We start from the raw sequence: 16,529 nt of genomic DNA on the forward strand, positions 1-16,529 counted from the left end.
CTTGAATAAATTACTTAACCTATTCAAGTTTGTTTCCTCAGCTAGGTTATAGTGGTAATAATAATTCCATTGTAGTGTTAATGCAGAGTAGATGAAATAATAATCTTAGTAAAGATTTACAACAATACCTAGCACAGAGTAAGCAGTAAATGTTGTTGTTGTTGTTGTTATTATTATTATTATTATTATTAGCATCTGTCTTTGTTCTTTGCCACATTTTATCCTGGAAAGGCATGAGATCAAGTTGTCATTACAAGCTGGTTCTGGTTCTTTTATAGGCAAGCTGACTGACAGAACAGCAAGCATTTTCCGAGGCAACCAAATGAAACTGAAGCTGGCCAATATCCAAAAAGCTAAAATCTCTACACCTGCATTCATAAAAGCCTTCTGCCATCATAAGCTTATTGAACTGAATGCTACTGCAGTACACGCTGTCCTCCCAGTCCCAGACATCCTAAGTGGACTCTGTAGCAATAGCTGGATGCAGCAAAACCTCCAATGTCTCCTGCTGGACTCAACAAGCATCTCTCAAAATTCAAGAGTACTGTTCTTTGGTCAGCTCACTGGTCTTTGTGTTTTAAGTGTTTTTAATGTTTGTTTTCATACTGAAGATCTGGCTAATGTTTCTCAGTTACCAAGACTGGAAAGCCTGGATATCTCTAGTACTCTGGTCACTGATATTTCTGCACTGCTTACCTGTAAGGATCGATTGAAATCTCTCACAATGCACTATCTGAAATGCCTGACCATGACCAAACCACAAATTCTTGCAGTCATTAGACAACTTAAATGTCTGCTTCACCTTGACATTTCTGATCACAAGCAACTCAAATCACACCTAGCTTTTCATTTGCTACAGCAGAAGGATATCCTGCCCAATATTGTGTCACTGGATATTTCTGGAAGCAATTGCATTACTGATGCAGCTGTAGAACTGTTTATACGACAGCGGCCTGCCATGCAATTTGTGGGACTATTGGCCACAGATGCTGGCTATTCTGACTTCTTTACTACAAAGCAAGGCTTGAGGGTTTGTTCTTATCTGAATAAGTTTTGTTTTATTTGATTAGAACATTATTAAACTTGTGCTATAGGCCAGAATTTGTACTAGGTATTAGGGTAACAGAGGCAGATAAAAAAATCTTTAAAGAGGTTATTTAATAACTATAACAGAGGCAGATAAAATATCTTTAAAGAAGTTATTTAATAACTATAACAGAGGCAGATAAAAAATCTTTAAAGAGGTTATTTAATAACTAACGATTACTGTGCACCTACTATGTGGTAGTTTGTGAGAATATAATATTAAGATATAGGCCAGGCTCAGTGGCTCATGCCTGTAATCCCAGCAGTTTGGGAGGCTGAGGTGGATGAATCAATTGAGGTTAGGAGTTTGAGACAAGCCTGGCCAACATGGTGAAACCTGGTCTCTGCTAAAAGTACAAAAATTAGCTGGGCATGGTGGTGGGTGCCTGTGATCCCAGCTACTCAGGCTGAGGCAGGAGAATCACTTGAACCCAGGAGGTGGAGGTTGCAGTCAGCTGAGATGATGCCACTGTACTCTAGTCTGGGTGAGAGAATGAGACTTTGTCTCAGAAAAAACAAGCAAACAAACCCAGAACAAATACATGCTATTTCTTGCTAGGAATATGGATTTAATGTGTCCCTTCGTGACTGGCTTCTTCCACTTAACACAGTATTTTAAAGGTTCATCCATCTTGTAGCATCTAACTGCTTCATTCATTTTTATAGCTGAATAATATTCCATTCTATGGATATGCCACATTTTGTCTTTTTGTTTATCCATCATTAGCTGACAATACATTATACTTTTTGGCCATTATGAATAATGCTGCCATGTACAAGCTCTTGTGTGAACATAGGTTTTCTGTTCTTTTGGGTATGTACTTAGGAGTAGAGTAGCCAGATCATATGGTGAATGTTTAACTTCTTTTTTTTTTTTTTGAGACAGAATCTCATTCTGTTGCCTAGTCTCAAGTGCAGTGGCACAATCATGGCTCACTGCAGCCTCCATATCTTGAGCTCAAGTGGACAGAGTCCTGCTCTATCTCCCAGGCTCGAGTGCAGTGGTGAGATCTTGGCTCAACACCAAGGATTGTCTCTTCCTCCCTTAGATTAACTTGGCAACTTTGTTGAAAATTGGGTGTGTGTGTGTGTGTGTATATATATATATATATATGTATGTATGTATGTGAGTGTGTTACTGGACTCTTTATTTCTATCTGTTTGTATATCTACACTAATGCTGTACTGTCTTTTTGAGACAGAGTGCTGTGTCACCCAGGCTGGAGTGCAGTGGTGTGATCTCAGCTCACTGCAACCTGCCTCCCATGTTCAATTGATTCTCCTGGCTCAGCCACTTGGGAGAGTAGCTGGAACTACAGGCGTGCACCACCACACCTAGCTAAATTTTGTACTTTTAGTAGAGACAGGGTTTTATCATGTTGGCCAGGCTGGTCTTGAACTCCTGACCTCAGGTGATCCGCCTGCCTCAGCCTCCCAGAATGTTGGGATTACAGGCATGAGCCATTGCACTCATTACTATTTTGTCTTTATTACTATAACTTTATATGAAGTCTTGAAGTTGGGTAATGTGACTTCTTCAACTATGTTATTCTGTTTCATAATTGTTTTGGTTATTCTAGGTTCTTTATATTCCCATATAAATCATAAAAGCAACTTGTCAATATCTACAAAAAGGATTACCAGTATTTTGGTTGGGATTGCATTGAATCTGTAGGTCAGTCTGAGGAAAATTGCCATTTAATAATGTTGAGTTTCCTTTTGTTTTAAAAAAAAATAGAGGTGAGGTCTCACTGCATTGCCCAGGCTGGTCTAGTAGTCCTGGGCTCAAGCAACCGTCATCCCTCAGACTTCCAAAGTGTTCGGATTACAGGCATTAGCTACCATGCCTGGTGTGAGTCTCCTGATTCTCAAATCCAGTATATATCTGCATTTATTTAGATCTTTAATTTCTTTAAGCATATTTTTTGTCATTTTAGTGTACAAAAGTTTGTACTTACTTTAAAGATATCTCATATATTTGATGGTATTTTAAATGGAATTGCCTTTTATTTATTATTTATTTATATTTATTTTTCCAAGATGGGAGTCTTGCTCTATTACCCAGGCTGGAGTGCAGTGGTGTAGTCTCGGCTCACTGCAACCTCCGCCTCCCAGATTTAAGGAATTCTTCTGCCTCAGCCTCCCTAGTAGCTGGGATTACAGGCACCCACCAGCATACCTGACTAATTTTTGTATTTTTAGTAGAGATTGGGTTTTACCATTTTGACCAGCCTGGTCTTGAAGTCTTGAACTCCTGACCTCATGATCTGCCCGATTTGGCCTCCCAAAGTGCTGGGATTGCAGGTGTGAGCCACCATGCCCGGCCTATTTATTTATTTAGACAGAGTCTTGCTCTGATGCCCAGGCTGGAGTACACTGACAAAATCCTGGCTCACTGCAACCTCTGCTTCCAGGTTCAAGTGATTCTTTTGCCTCAGCCTCCTGAGTAGCTGGGATTACAGACGTGCACCCCCATGCTCGGCTAATTTTTATATTTTTAGTAGAGACGGGGTTTCACCATGTTGGCCAGGCTGGTCATGGAAGCATTTAAAAAGATTTTTTTTTTCTTTCTTAGGTTCACAGTAAAGGGTCGAAGGAAGAATTTTAACAAAATACTAAACACTAAAAATAGTCAACCCTGTTTCATTTTATATGGGCTTTTTCTTGTCTCCTCTTGTCTCATTTATTCTATATGAATACTTAGAAAACAGTCTATGCATTCATGATAATTTGTTGCTTAAAAATTTACATGTTACTCATTTTTCAGTTGAGGTCTTAACTGTAATGTAAATTTGTAGGGAGATGGCATTTGATTCTGACTCGAGCACTTAATTGCTTTGTTAAATTATAGTAGCATATTTCACCTCTCTGGATTCATATGTAGAAATGAGGTTAGTGAGAATGTTTATTAAAATTATGATTAAATGAGAACAACTTTGGAAAGCACCTGTAACTTTTTTTTTTTTTTGAGACGGAGTCTCTCTGTGTCACCCAGGCTGGAGTGCAGTGGCATCATCTTGGCTCACTGCAACCTTGGCCTCCTGGGTTCAAGTGATCTCCTGCCTCAGCCTCCTGAGTAGCTGGAACTACAGGCGCCCACCACCACTCCCGGCTAATTTTGCAATTTTAGTAGAGATGGGCTTTCACCATATTGGTTAGGCTGGTCTCTAACTCCTGACATCAGGTGATCCATCCACCTCGGCCTCCCAGAGTGTCGAGATTACAGGCATGAGCCACTGCGTCCAGCCAACACCTGGAACATTTAATTGAACATTTGTTGTTATTGTCCCAAACACTGGATGTCCCAAAAACTCTGTGCTCAAAAATGAATGGTGAAACATATTTGGTAACATCATTATTTTCAGGTTGCTGGAGGAGCCAATATGAGTCAGATTTCAGAAGCACTGAGCCGATACAGGAACAGATCATGTTTTATGAAGGAAGCCCTCTACAGGCTATTCACAGAGACATTGTCAATGAAGGTAACCATGCCTGCTATTTTAAAGGTAATTGAAGAAAGACAGTTTTTATTATTACTTTTTAACTTGGTTCAATTGATAACTGTTTACGAAACACACTGAGTATGATAAATTATATGCTTTATTTTGTAGTGAGTCAAGTGCCCTCATAGAGCAAAGAAAACAATGTTAAGTTTAGCTGCCATAGTATCTCTTGCTTTGAGCATCTGGATTTATTTATGTGGAATAAATTTGAATTAAAACACTTATAAAATGTGGTCTAGTTAAGGGAATAATAGGATCATGGTGGCTTTCTGAAAGCAAACAAGCACAGAACAAAATAAAAATAATTGAAGGTGGCTAAATCTACCACTTATTTTGCCAATAACAAAGTTGCCAATATTGATACAGCCAAACTTAGTTTTGGTTTAGGGAGGGTTGGGTTATTGTAAAGGTAATTGCGAGTATTAAGTTGCTTGGGAAAGAAAACTGCAGTTATTTATTTTTCTTTTATACATGTGTTTATTTGAAAATTGTAGCTGTTTTTAGTGAAATATGACAATGAAAGGTCTTAAGAAAAATCTTGTTTTTATCACTGGTAATTCTTGACAATTCCTTAAAAATATGGTTATTTTTACAGCATGGAGATTAACTTTATTTACAGCCCAAAAGCAATAATACATAAAGAAAAACTCTGGGTCAGGTGTGGTGGTTCACACCTGTAATCCCACCACTTGCCACTTTGGTTGGGAGGCCAAGGTGGGAGGATTTCCTAAGGCCAGGAGTTCAAGACCAGCCTGATCAACATTAGTAAGACCCCATGTCTACAAAAATTTAGGGAAAAAAAAAAAAAGCTGCTGGCTATGCTCCATGGCTCATGCCTATAATCCCAGCACTTTGGGAGGCTGAGATGGGTGGATCACCTGAGGTCAGGAGTTTGAGACCAGCCTGGCCAACATGGTGGAACCCTATTTTTACTAAAAATAAAAGTCTCACTTCCAGCTACTCAGGAGGCTGAGGCAGGAGAATCACTTGAACCCAAGAGGCAGAGGTTGCAGTGAGCTGAGATGATGCCACTGTATTCCAGCCTGGGTGACAGAGCTAGACTCCATCTCAGAAACAAAAGGCCTGGCGCGGTGGCTCATGCCTATAATCACAGAACTTTGGGATGCTGAGGCGGGCGGATCACCTGAGGTCAAGAGGTCGAGGCCAGCCTGGCCAACATGGTGAAACCTTTTCTCTACTCAAAATACAAAAATGAACTGAGCATGGTGGTGGGCGTCTACAGTCCCAGCTACTCAGGAGGCTGAGGCAGGAGAATCACTTGAACCTGGGAGGTAGAGGATGCAGTGAGCTGGGATCGTGCCACTGCATTCCAGCTTGGGCAACAGAGCAAGACTCTATCTCAAAAAAAAAAAAAAAAAAATTAGCTATGCATGGTGGTACATGCCTATAGTCCCCACTAATTGACTGACTAAGGTTGGAGGACTACATGAGTCCAGGATTTTGAGGCTGCCGCAGTAAGATATGATGGCGCCACCACACTCCAGCCTGGGTAATAAAGTGAGAGCCCATCTCCAAAAAAATAAAAAAAAAGATTCTGGACCCTTTTTCCTATCTGTAAGGAAGAGATTGAATTAGGTGTTCTTCTGTTTTTGTTAGTTTGTTTTTGATGTTTGAGACAGGGTCTTGCTCTGTTGTCCAGGCTGGAATGCATGATATGATCTCAGCTAACTGCAGCTTTGACCTCCTGGGCTCAAGCGATCCTCTTGCCTCAGCCTCCTGAGTAACTGGGACTAAAGGCATACCCCACCTCGCCTGGCTGCTTTTTTTGATTTTGATTTTTTCCATAAAGATGACGTCTTACTCTCCTGCCCAGGCTAAAAATTTCTTTTCATACTAAGATTATTTAATTTTAAATCACATTTCTTTTGGTCTCTGGATTTCTTTTTTTTTTTTGTGACGGAGTTTTGCTCTTGTTACCCAGGCTTAAGTGCAATGGCGCGATCTCGGCTCACCGCAACCTCTGCCTCCTGGGTTCAGGCAATTCTCCTGCCTCAGCCTACTGAGTAGCTGGGATTACAGTCATGCGCCACCACGCTCAGCTAATTTTTTGTATTTTTAGTAGAGACGAGGTTTCACCATGTTGACCAGGATGGTCTCGATCTCTTGACCTCGTGATCCACCTGCCTCGGCCTCCCAAAGTGCTGAGATTACAGGTGCGAGCCACCGTGCCCGGCCTGGTCTCTGGATTTCTAAATTGCAAATGATGGCAATCAAATGAAACTGAAAAATCAGTGTAGCAATATACAAAAAAAGTCATTTTCCATAGCAGAAGTATATGCCATGTCTGTCTAGGTTTCACAAGTTCATGCAGCTATCAAAGTGAGGAGCTCTCATCTCTTAAAATCATGGTTTATGTGTTATCAGTAGATTAATCTCTGAGATGTTTATTCCTATTTGATAGGGGAAATACATCACACTCCCTGAATGGCAGAGCAGGTGGGTCTAAGCTTGGAACAATGCCCTCATTTTACATTTGTGTTCTAGGTTTTCCACATTAGGCTACCTAATGTTTTTATCAATTTTCAAATTATTCTCCTCTCTTGGTGGATTTATCCCATCCTTTTTTCTACTTCATGTTTTTCTGTATCACACTTCTTTTGCCTAGAAATACCCTCTCCATTCTGCCTCCACATTTACCTCTGACTGTATAAGTCCTATCTGAGACTCTGCCTAAATGTGCTTTCTCGACGAGTTCTTTCAATTCTCTACCAGAAATGACCACTCTCTCCGTAACTACCTCAGACATCACTTCAATAATGTGTCTTTTATGGCACTTACCTTCAATTTTATTTTATTTTTTTTGGCATTTCTCAGTGTTATTTCTCTCAGAAGCCTTTATGCTATTGAGCAGCTGTGACTCATGTTTGTGTCCCTGTAGAGCCTGTCACAGTAGCATGTATGGAGTGAGGTTCAATAAATGAAGTTAATTTCACAAATGAAGAAATAGAGGTTCAGAGAAAGGAAGTGACTTGGCTAAAGGCACACAGCTAGTTAGTGACTCCATTTGGATTATAAGGCTTTGCTGTAATGCTTTGATGTTCTAAAGAATAAATGCTTGGGATAGGGAAAATCTGTTCCTGTCCCAATAAATGAAGATTTCTGCCAACCAAAACATGCACAAGACAGCATAAAGAACGTTAATGGCATCATATGTACTAAAAACAAGTTGATCTTCAGCTTGTGACTGTAGGAATGAGGAATCACCCGTTGGATTTGCCAGTGCAATTCACAGCTAGTGCTTGTGCTCTCAATCTAACACGCCATGGCCTGGCCAAGGGGATGCCTGTTCGCCTGTTGTCAGAGGTCACCTGTCTACTTTTCAAGGCTCTGAAAAATTTCCCTCATTACCAGCAGGTAATTTCAATTGAATATTTGTGCTTTTTTTTATTGTTGTCGATACAGAGGAGTCTCAGATCTGTCTCCCAGGCCGGAGTGCAGTGGCACAGTTTGTGTGTGTGGTTTTTTTTTTTTTTAGACGGAGTCTTGCTCCGTCTCCCAGGCTGCAGTGCAGTGGTGTGATCTTGGCTCACTGCAACCTCTGCCTCCCTGGTTCAAGTGATTCTTTTGCCTCAGCCTCCTGAGTAGCTGGGATTACAGGCGTGCACCACCACGCTTGGCTAATTTTTGTATTTTTAGTAGAGGTGGGGTTTCACCATGTTGGTCAGTGAAATCCTGACCTTGTGATCCACCTGCTTTGGCCTCCCAAAGTGCTGAGATTACAGGTATGAGCCACCACACCTGGCCAACAATTCGTGTTTTTTAACTTTAGGATAAATATGTGAAAAATATATATTATTTAGTTCTGTTTTTTCATCCTATTGGAGAAAGAGAATAGATAAAAGAGTTTGTGTTTCTTATAGGAAAAAATAGGAAATAGGGATAAGTGGTGAGATTAAAATTTTCTTTTTTATTTTTTGAGGTGGATTTTCACTCTTGTTGCCCAGGCTGGAATGCAGTGGTATGATCTTGCTCACTGCAACCTCCACCTCCTGGGTTCAAGCGATTCTCCTCAGCCTCCCAAGTAGCTGGGACTACAGGCACCCACCACTACATCTGGCTAATTCTTTTGTACTTTTAGTAGAGACAGGGTTTCACCATGTTGGTTAGTCTGGTCTCGAACTCCAGACCTCAGGTAATCCACCTGAGTCGGCCTCCCAAGTGCTGGGATTACAGATGTGAGCCACTGCTCCTAGCCTGAGGTTAACATTTAAAAAATCTCTCATAAACCCATTGCCCAGAAACATCTATTAACACTTTTGTGTTTAGACTTTTACCTCAGCCCACACATGAAAATTAAGCTGAATTGAATCATATGTCTAAATGTAAAAGCAAGGCTGGGCTTAGTGGCTCATTCCTGTAATCCTAGCACTTTGGGAGACCAAGGGGGCAGGCTCACTGAGGATAGGAGTTCATGATTAGCCTGGGCAACATAGTGAGACCCAGTGTGTACTAAAAATATAAAAATTGGCTGAGCATGGTGGCAAACATCTCTGTAGTCCTTGCTACTCGGGAGGCCAAAGTAGGAGGATTACTTAAGTCCAAGAGTTGGAGACTGCAGTGAGCTTTGATCTGAGCCACTACACTCCAGCCTGGGCAACAAAGCAAGACCTTGGCTAAAAGAAACAAATGAAAAACAAACAAACAAAGAAACCAACACAATAAAACTTTAACAAAACAGAAGAGAAAATATTTTTCACCTTGGGGTAAGTAAAGATATCCTAGGATACAAAAAGCACACATTATAAAAGAAAAATGTGAAAGTTCATCAAAATTAAAAGCTGTTCTCATACACACACACACACACACACACACACACACACACACACACACACACATTTTTATTTTTGAGATGGAGTCTCACTCTGTTCCCCAGGCTGAATTGCAGTGGCATGATCTCAGCTCACTGCAGCCTCTGCCTCCTGGATTCAAGTGATTCTCCTGCCTTAGCCTCCTGAGTAGCTGGTATTGCTGGCATGCACCACTACGCCTGACTAATTTTTGTATTTTTCACAGAGATGGGGTTTCACCAAGTCAGTCAGGCTGGTCTTGGAACTCCTGACCTTATGATCCGCCAACCTCGGCCTCCCAAAGTGCTGGGATTACAGGTGTGAGCCACCTGGCCTCCAATACATTTTTAAAATGAAAAGGTAGATGTGGAGTGGGAAACATGTTCATTTTATATATATGAGAATGGACTTCATTCAGAGTATATAAAGAACTCGTTAATACAGTGCAAATAAACCAATCATAAAAAGTTGTCAAAAGATTTGAACAGTTTGGTAGTTTCTTTAGAAGTTAAATATACACTTTATAAACTGCCTATTCATTCTACTCTTAGGTATTTACTGAAGATAAATGAAAGCATGTATCCATATAAAGTTATTTTTGTTCATGATACCTTTATTGCCAAAAACTTGAAACATCCCAAATGTCCAACAACAGATGAACAGATTCATTATGATAAATCTATATAGGGAAACACTGTTTGGTGCACAAATAGGTGATGAATTACCAATACCAGCAATGTAGATGAAACTTAGAAATGTTATATGCTGAGCAAAACAGGCCAACACAAAAGAGCAGAGCTACATGATTCCATTTGGATAACATCTTAAAAAAGACTAATCTATAATGACTGGAATTTTCCGAGGATGGGGTTTACAGGGTGGAGATTGACTGGAAGGAGAGGATGGTGGAACTCTCTGGGGTGAGAGAAGTAGTATATCTTGACTGTAGCAGTGGTTACTCAAGGATACACATTTGTAAAATCTAATTCAAATGGCTACTTTGAAAGGGGAGTTGATCTTTTAAAAATACAATTAGGAAGGTGGTTTTCCTCATTTATTTCTACCTTCTTCTGAAAGTTGGAAAATCCTACTAAGTCTTCATTCCTGCGTGGCAGTCATCAGTTATAGCATTAAATGGAAAATTGTGGATAGGGACAGGTACACAGTGGGCCCTCAATAAGAAAAGCTCACTGATGATAACTTCCAAATCTTTGTTTAGAATGGAGTGTTGTTTAAAATTATTTTCTTTATTCTCTAAAAGTTACAGAAGAATTGTCTTCTCTCCTTAACCAATTCCAGGATTCTTGTGGATGTTCCGTTTGACAGGCAAGTGTAAGATTTGGTCATTTGATTGGGGTGTTGGCCTTTGGTTATTAAATGCAGGGGTCTGATTAAGGCTAGGATGAGGTGTGTTTGGAGAGAAGGTTCTGTTGAGCTTCTTCCACAGAGAAGTGATTAGAAGTACCCTACTTGAAAATGTTGTCTCCTAAAGTGATTCCAGTACAAGGCAGTGGGTAAGAACAGGCTACAAGGGTCAAACATACTCGGACTCAAGATCTAGCCTTTCCATTATCTTTGCTTATAAGTTTCCTCATTTGTAAAATGGTGACTCTTAACCAGCTTTAGAAATGATAATGTCTATAAAGTACTTAACACAATTCCTAGCCTAATACAGGCTGTTCTAAAGAATATTAGTCATTCGTTCATTTTGTAATATAATTATTTTATTAGTAATTTACTTTTTAATTAATTATTTAGGAAATCATCATCATTCTAGCCATTCCAGAAGGATTTCCCTTGAGGCCTTTGTAGTCTCTCAGATTCACAAGGTTTAAGACATTTATTTATTTATTTAGAGATGGAGTCCTGCTCTGTTGCCCAGGCTGGAGTGCAGTGGCCCAGTGGGCTCACTGACACCTCCCCATCCCGGGTTCAAGCGATTCCCCTGCCTAAGCCTCCTGAGTAACTGTGACTACAGGTGTGCGCCACCACGCCCAGCTAATTTTTTTTTTTGTATTCTAGTAGGGATGGAGTTTTACCATGTTGGCCAGGATGGTCTCAATCTCCTGAGCTGGTGATCTGACTGCCTTGGCCTCCCAAAATGCTGGGATTACAGGTGTGAGCCACCACGCCTGGCCCTTTAAAATATTTATAATAGTTGGTATAAAAGAGCAGAGAAATGAGGCACAGGCTAACGAGCAAAGGCTCTGATTTGTCAGTACAAAGTTTAGGCTCAGTCACTTTATAACTGAGTGATGTTAGCTACAGCATTGTCTACTACTCACATTATGAACTGCTTTGTTGGAACTTCCTTTCTTTATCAGACCCATCATAGTAGAAACTGAATGATAAATACATTTTTCTTAGACTTGGTCATCTATTATGTTAATTCTATATATTTTTTTCATGTTCTTATTTGCATACTCTCCTATCCCTTGCCTGGTCATCTCTCTGCCAAATGCTCTTGGTTTTCATAGCTGAGGCTTTAAAAGTCCAAGACTTTTTGTTATGGGATTAGTTGGGGAATGCTGAATGATTTCTTCTACCCCATCTGACATTTTACAAACTTTATATATAATTGTGAGAAAAATAAATACGGCTTTTCAGGTTTGATGCTGCCAGGTTTGTTATGAGATGGCTCTGTAAGCATGAAAACCCCAAGATGCAAACAATGGCAGTGAGTGTCACCTCTATTCTAGCTCTGCAGGTATGTAATTTCTTAAAGGCAAGATTTCTCTCTCTAGTTTTTATACAGTTTCAATAGTTCACTTGAGCCTTTCTGTTTGCTTATAGCTTTCACCTCAGCAAACGGCTCACCTTGAAGAGCTTTTCATGGCAGTTAAGGTAGGCATAACTTTTTTTTTAAAGTCAAAGTTATGATCATAGTTTAAAAAAAATCAAATCTTTGAAAAGGCCTATTAAAGTGAGAAATCTGTAAGACTTGCTCCCCAGAAGAAATTTTCTGATTTTGTAGCTATTTCTTTTGGTATATAACCTCCACATTTCTTTTTATTTATTTATTTATTTATTTATTTTTGGGGGGGCGGAGGCAGAAAGGAAGGGAATAAGGACGGTAGGGAGGAAGGAAGGGATGAAGGAAGGAAGGAAGGGAGGAAGCGGGGAGGGAGGGAGGGAGGGAAGGGAGGGAAGGGAAGAAAGGAAATCAAGCAATGAAAGAGACATTGCCGACCTGGATCTAGAGGTTTACAAGTTGATTTCTTTTTTTTTTTTGAGAGAAGGAAAGAAAAAAAAATAAGTAAAGGAGAGGAAGAAAGGAAGAGAAAGAGGGAGAGTAAATGGAAATATTGCTTTATTTTGAAAAAAATTGGGTATTAATAATGGCCAATCAATGTTTCATTTAAACTAATGGGTAGGTGAGATGTGGTATTGACAAGAATGTATATTTTGTGTATTTGAAGTGGAGAGCTCTATAAATATTTATTAAGTTTACTTGTTCTGGATCTGAGTTAGAGTCCTTGATATCCTTATTAATTTTCTGTCTCATTGAATCTAAGTCTCCTATCTGGGTGTTAGGATCGTTAGCTCTTGTGTTGCATTGATCCTTTTACCACTATATCTTTGTTGCTTTAAAATCTATTTTATCCGATACAAGAATTGCAACTCCTGCTTTTTATTTATTTATTATTTATTTTTGCTCTCCATTTGGTTGGTAAATCTTTCTCCATCCCTTTGTTTTGAGTCTTTGTGTATCCTTGCATGTGAAACAGGTCTGGATGTAACATGCCGTTGGGTTTTGGCTGTGTCTTTTGATTGGGAATTCAGTCAATTTAAATTTAGGGTTACTGCCATTTGATGTTGACTGGCTGTTTTATCCATTTGTTGGTGTAAATTCTTCTTTATGTTGGTGCTCTTTACTTTCTGGTGTATTTTTAGAAAGGCTAATACTGGTTGTTTCTTTCTGTGTGTAATGCTTCTTTCAGAAGCTCTTGTAAAGCAGGCCTGGTGGTAATAAAATCTCTGAGTTCTTGCTTGTTCATAAAAGATTTTATTTTTCCTTCAGTTGTGAAGCTTAGTTTGGCTGGATATGAAATTCTGGGCTGAAGGTTCTGTTCTTTGAGGATGTTGAATATTGGCCCCCCCACTCTCTTCTGGCCTGTAGAGTTTCTGCCGAGAGATCTGCTGTAAGTCTGATAGGCTTGCCTTTGTGGGTAACCTGACCTTTCTCTCTGGCTGCCCTTAGTATCCTCTCCTTCGTTTCAACCCTGGTGAATCTAACGATTATGTGCCTTGGTGTTGCTCTTCTTGAGGAATATCTTTGTGGTGTTCTCTGTATTACCTGGGGTTGAATGTTGACCTGCTTTGCTAGTTTAGGAAAATTTTCCTGAATAATATCCTGAAGGGTATTTTCCAGCTTGGATTCATTCTCTCCGTCGCATTCAGGTACACCTATCAAACGTAAATTTGGTCTTTTCACATAGTCCCACATTTCTTGAAGACTTTGCTCATTCCTTTTTATCCTTTTTTCTCTAATCTTTTCTTCACGTTTTATTTCATTAAGTTGGACTTTGACCTCTGATATCCCTTCTTCTGCTTGAACAATTCGAGTGTTTAAACCTGTGCATACTTCTCGGAGTTCCTGTATTGTATTCTTCAGTTCCATTAATTCACTCATACTCCGCTCTAAGTTGTCTATTCTCAATAGGATTTCATCAAACCTTTTTTCAGAGTTCCTAGTTTCTTTACGTTGGGCTACAACATGTTCTTTTAACTCACCGAAGTTTGTTATTATCCATTCCTTGAAGAGTGATTCTGTCATCAGGAGGTGCTCTTTCTCCATCAAGCCTTGTTCCATTGTTGATGTGGAACTGTGATCATCTTTAGAGTGAGAGGCGTTCTGACTTTGAGTATTCTCAGCCTTTTTACGCTGGTTTCTTCCCGTCATTGTAAATTTATCCTCCTGTCGTCTTTGAAATTACCAACTTTCAGATTAGGTCTCTTGAGTGGACGTCCAGGTTGTCAGTTCCCAGGGCCAGAGCAGCGGCGTAAAAACTGATGGTGCTTTTCTGCCCAGGATTCTCCTGTCGGGCTTCCTTCTTGTTTCTGTAGTAGGCGTCTCTGCCTTCCCGGGGCTCCAAACCTCGGTCAGAAGGGGAACCGGTCCCGTTTACTCTGCGCCGAACGCTGCCGCGTGCCGGCGGAACCGCTGGGTCGACCACGAGAGTTGCGCTGGCGACTCGTGTGTTTCCACCACTGGGGGATCTTCTGCTCCGTGAGCGACCAGACTTTGTCTGAAAGAGTGGCGTCCTCTAGTTCTCCGTGCCTTCCCTGAGAGCTGCAATCCCGGGATGTTAGCGATCGGCCATCTTGGATCGTTCCTAACCTCCACATTTCTAAATAAAATGCTCATACTGTAGTTTCTTGATTGAGCAGCTTTAGGTGTTTTCTGTTGATTTTGCTGCTATAGTAAATAAGAACTTAGTTCTTCTACAAATCTTTTTACAAATTACTCCCTTCTCCAGTCCCCAACAAATTTATATCACAATTTAAAATAAATCATTAATTGGTATTTATGTTATGATTATGTTAATATTGTTCACTAAAAAATTATATCATTGTTTTATTCTATACTTATTTTTATTTTATATATGAATTTTTTTTTTTTTTTTTTTTGGTCTTGTTACCCAGGCTGGAGTGCAATCTCATGATCTTAGCTCACCGCAACCTCTGCCTCCTGGGTTCAAGCGATTCTCCTGCCTCAGCCTCCCAAATGGCTGGGATTATAGGCGTGTGCCACCATGCCTGGCTAATTTTGTATTTTTAGTAGAGATAGGGTTTTACTATGTTAGTCAGGCTAGTCTGGAACTCCTGACTTCAGGTGATCCACCCACCTCAGCCTCCCAAAGTGCTGGGATTACAGGTGTGAGCCACTCAGCCTATTACATGAATTTTTATCATTAATTTTCTTAGCATTTTTCTGCCTTTTTTTTTTTTTTCCTGAGCTGAGATCTGTCTTTGTTGCCCAGGCAGGAGTGCAGTGGCATGATCACGGCTCACTGCAGCCTCCGCCTCCTGGACGCAAGTGATCTTCCAACCTCAGCCTCCCAAGTAGTTGGGGACACAGGTGTATGCCACCAATGACTGGCTAATATATATACATATATGTGTATTTCTTTTAGTTATTTGTAGAGACAACATCTTGCTGTGTTGCCCAGGATGGTCTTAAATTCCTGGGCTCAAGTGGTTCTCCTACCTTGGCCTCCCAAAGTGCTGGGATTACAGGTATGAGCCACCACAACTGGCCTTTTTTTTTTTTTTTTTTTTCCCAAGAGTTATTTGTATTTTTTGTAAACTGTCTATTCATGGTCTTTATAAGTTTCTTTTGGGTTATTGGCTTTTTTCTATTTTATAGGATTTAAAAAAATATATTAAGGAAATGCGCCTTTGACTATGGTATTGGGTGCATGCATTTTCCCCCATTTTGCTGTTTATTTTTAGTTCATTTATGGCATGTTTTATGATGCAATAATTTTTTATTTTCATGTAGTCAAATACATTCTCTTCTTTTATTATGCATCTGGGATTGGTGGCACACTTGCAAAGTATTTCCCTCCATCATGAAGTATTTTTAAAAATTTCTCGTTTTGTTTAAGTGACTTGATCTCATCCTGTCCTGAAGCTGGTGTGTAGTGGCAGGTGGCGCGATCATGGTTCATTGCAGTTTCATCCTCCTGGGCTCCAGCAGTGCTCTTGAGGAGCTGTGTTTATAGCCCCCACACCCAGCCTCCTCATGGTTTTCATCCTGTGATTTCTGTTCTTTCTCCTTTTTTTTTAAATGTGAATATTTGGACTTTTTTTTTTTTTTTGAGATGTTGAGTTTGTTCTTAAGTTTTCTTCTCTATGTATTTCTATTTGCCTTTGTATTCTTTATTCAATTATTTGTCTTCATCATTATATAGTGCTGCCTTTATCATATTAAATACCCCTATATATATCTATTTTTGGACTTTCTTCTGTTCCATTAATTTACATGTCTGTCTATCCACTAACTTTATCAATACTTGAATATTTAAGATCTGTCCTCAGATTTCTCTTAGTTATCCTTTTCTATTTGTTTTTTCTGTGCAGACATCAGAATTGGCTGGCCTGTTTCTGAGGAAAAATACCATTTTCC

General features: G+C 39.9%; 1 protein-coding gene across 32 annotated transcripts in view; it reads left to right on the forward strand.

Annotated features, from left to right (window-relative positions):
- ZYG11A (zyg-11 family member A, cell cycle regulator) overlaps window positions 1–16,529 on the forward strand; it is a 53,649-nt gene that overhangs the window by 16,129 nt on the left and 20,991 nt on the right. For 12 of the 32 annotated variants that reach the window (XR_013520074.1, XR_013520073.1, XR_008472890.2 and 9 more), the window contains 6 exons: window positions 279–1,030; window positions 4,452–4,592; window positions 7,788–7,964; window positions 10,659–10,723; window positions 12,005–12,104; window positions 12,191–12,241. Coding sequence is in view for 24 of the 32 variants with exons in the window: in XM_078331833.1 (XP_078187959.1) it covers window positions 279–1,030; window positions 4,452–4,592; window positions 7,788–7,964; window positions 10,659–10,723; window positions 12,005–12,104; window positions 12,191–12,241 (1,286 nt within the window). In the remaining 8 variants the exon portion in view is untranslated. Of the gene's footprint in view, window positions 1–278; window positions 1,031–4,451; window positions 4,593–7,787; window positions 7,965–10,658; window positions 10,724–12,004; window positions 12,105–12,190; window positions 12,242–16,529 lie in introns of those variants that run through there. The other 20 variants (XM_078331842.1, XM_078331843.1, XM_078331841.1 and 17 more) reach the window with 13 other exon arrangements.

The sequence above is a fragment of the Callithrix jacchus genome, chromosome 7 (assembly GCF_049354715.1).
Source record: "Callithrix jacchus isolate 240 chromosome 7, calJac240_pri, whole genome shotgun sequence".
Taxonomy (NCBI): Eukaryota; Metazoa; Chordata; class Mammalia; order Primates; family Cebidae; genus Callithrix; species Callithrix jacchus.